The sequence below is a fragment of the Alligator sinensis genome, unplaced genomic scaffold, assembly GCF_000455745.1.
Source record: "Alligator sinensis unplaced genomic scaffold, ASM45574v1 scaffold134_1, whole genome shotgun sequence".
In the NCBI taxonomy this organism is placed as follows: domain Eukaryota; kingdom Metazoa; phylum Chordata; order Crocodylia; family Alligatoridae; genus Alligator; species Alligator sinensis.
The window spans coordinates 809,597-811,372 of NW_005841920.1; the positions used below are offsets into that span (position 1 = coordinate 809,597).

Genomic DNA, 1,776 nt, shown 5'->3' on the forward strand with positions numbered 1-1,776 from the left:
TCTTTTTCAACTTCCAGAATGAGGAAAAAATATCTATCCTTTAAAAGCCTGGATGCCTGGTACCTTTAATTCCCAGATTTCATGGCTGAAGCTTAAACTTGGCATACAACTCCTTCCACAAGATAGATTTTTTTTTTTTAAAACATCACCTTAAAAATGTTACAACAAAACTGTTTAGCTTGTAGGGGTTTCTCCTAAAGACATAGTATCATTTAAAAACAAAAAACAAATAAAGTGTTTTTTCCCTTTCTTTCCAGGAAAGTATCTTCTATAAGCTATGGTGTTAAAAACTAAATAAGGTCCAGAGTCTGAAACTCCTGCTTACCTTGAGCCTGATTTCCAAGCCTGATGAAATTTTAGATGAGCCTGAGAGTTAAATAAGGATGGCCCAGTCCAGCAATGAGAGCCTGCAGACCTACGAATGCAAGGACATTTAGAATTTTAAAAAAGGGCCATTTTCAATATTCCTCCTTCATTTCTTCTTTTTTTCTATTCACTTACTGGAGACATTTGTTGTAGGTCAGATTTGACTTAAATTCTCTCCTTATTATATTAGTTTTAAATATCAGTGCATTTTATTGATTTGCTTTTAGTTACAGCTGTAATGTTTTGTCTCCTCTCTTTTTCCCCCTCCCTCTGACTTTTATCTAATGTTATTTATTGCCAGGTTTCCCTGTGGTCACTTTTAGTCACGCTGGTGGTTCTTTTCATTCTGACGGGCACGATGCTGGGACCAGAACTGTTGGCAAGCATCCCTGCATCTGTCTACGTGGTAGCAGTCTTGATGCCCATGGCTGGCTATGCCTCTGGGTACGGCTTGGCTACACTATTTCACCTGCCACCACACTGCAAAAGGACAGTGTCTTTGGAAACAGGATGTCAGAATGTCCAGCTGTGCACTGCCATCCTGAAATTAACCTTCCCTCCCGAGCTCATTGGGAGCATGTATATGTTCCCCTTGCTTTATGCCCTTTTCCAGGCCGCAGAGGCTGGACTGTTTGTGCTGGCCTACAAGATGTTTGGACAAGACACCTATAAGCAGGAGCTCCTCGATGAAGAAGATGATACAGATATTTCCTACAAGAAACTGAAAGAGGAGGAAATGGCTGACACCTCCTATGGCACCGTGACCGCAGAGGAGCCCCACACCGTGTGCATGGAGCTGGCGCAGACGGCGCTCTAGGAGGTGGGCTGTGCCAGGGGACACTTGTGTCGATGTGGTGTGTGTGTATGTGCAGTGCCAGGACCCTGCACGCAGCTGGGCACCCACCAGCCCAGCAGCCTCCCAACCGCGCCACAGTGACTGTGTGTTTTCTATCGTGCCAGCTGCTGCTGTCCCTCCCAAATGCATCCTCTGTTGTGTGTGTGCGTGCACATGTATCCCCACTCCCAGCCTGGGCACTGGTGCAGCAAGCGCGGCCAGGCACGCGGAAGGGCCCCATGCACAGCCCTGGGCCGCCTGGTTGCATGAGCCTGTAGCCGCAGGCGGGATGAGCCTGCACATCTGGAACAGACTTCCCAAGGCGGCGGCGCAGTCCCCAACCTTGGCAGCCTCCAGGAGGACACTGGACAGGGCCCTTGCCAGGCTCCCTCGCTCTCAGCGGTATTCCTGCCCGGAGCAGGGCTGCTGGACTCCAGGTTCCCTCCGGCCCTTAATGTCTATGCCTGTCTGTGAGCGCCGGGTCGAGATGAGCCTGTTTCGTGTATCGCATGCCCGTCGCTGTAACCCCCGCTCGCTGTATACCCCAGTGCTGACCATTAAAGGTGCAGACCGCT

General features: G+C 49.2%; 1 protein-coding gene across 1 annotated transcript; it reads left to right on the forward strand.

Annotated features, from left to right (window-relative positions):
- The first annotated feature begins 255 nt into the window (after nt 1-255).
- On the forward strand, nt 256-1,776 carry SLC10A4 (solute carrier family 10 member 4). Its single transcript, XM_025198369.1, has one exon. The coding sequence runs from the start codon at nt 725-727 to the stop codon at nt 1,181-1,183; it is 459 nt and encodes a 152-aa protein (XP_025054154.1). The 5' UTR covers nt 256-724; the 3' UTR covers nt 1,184-1,776.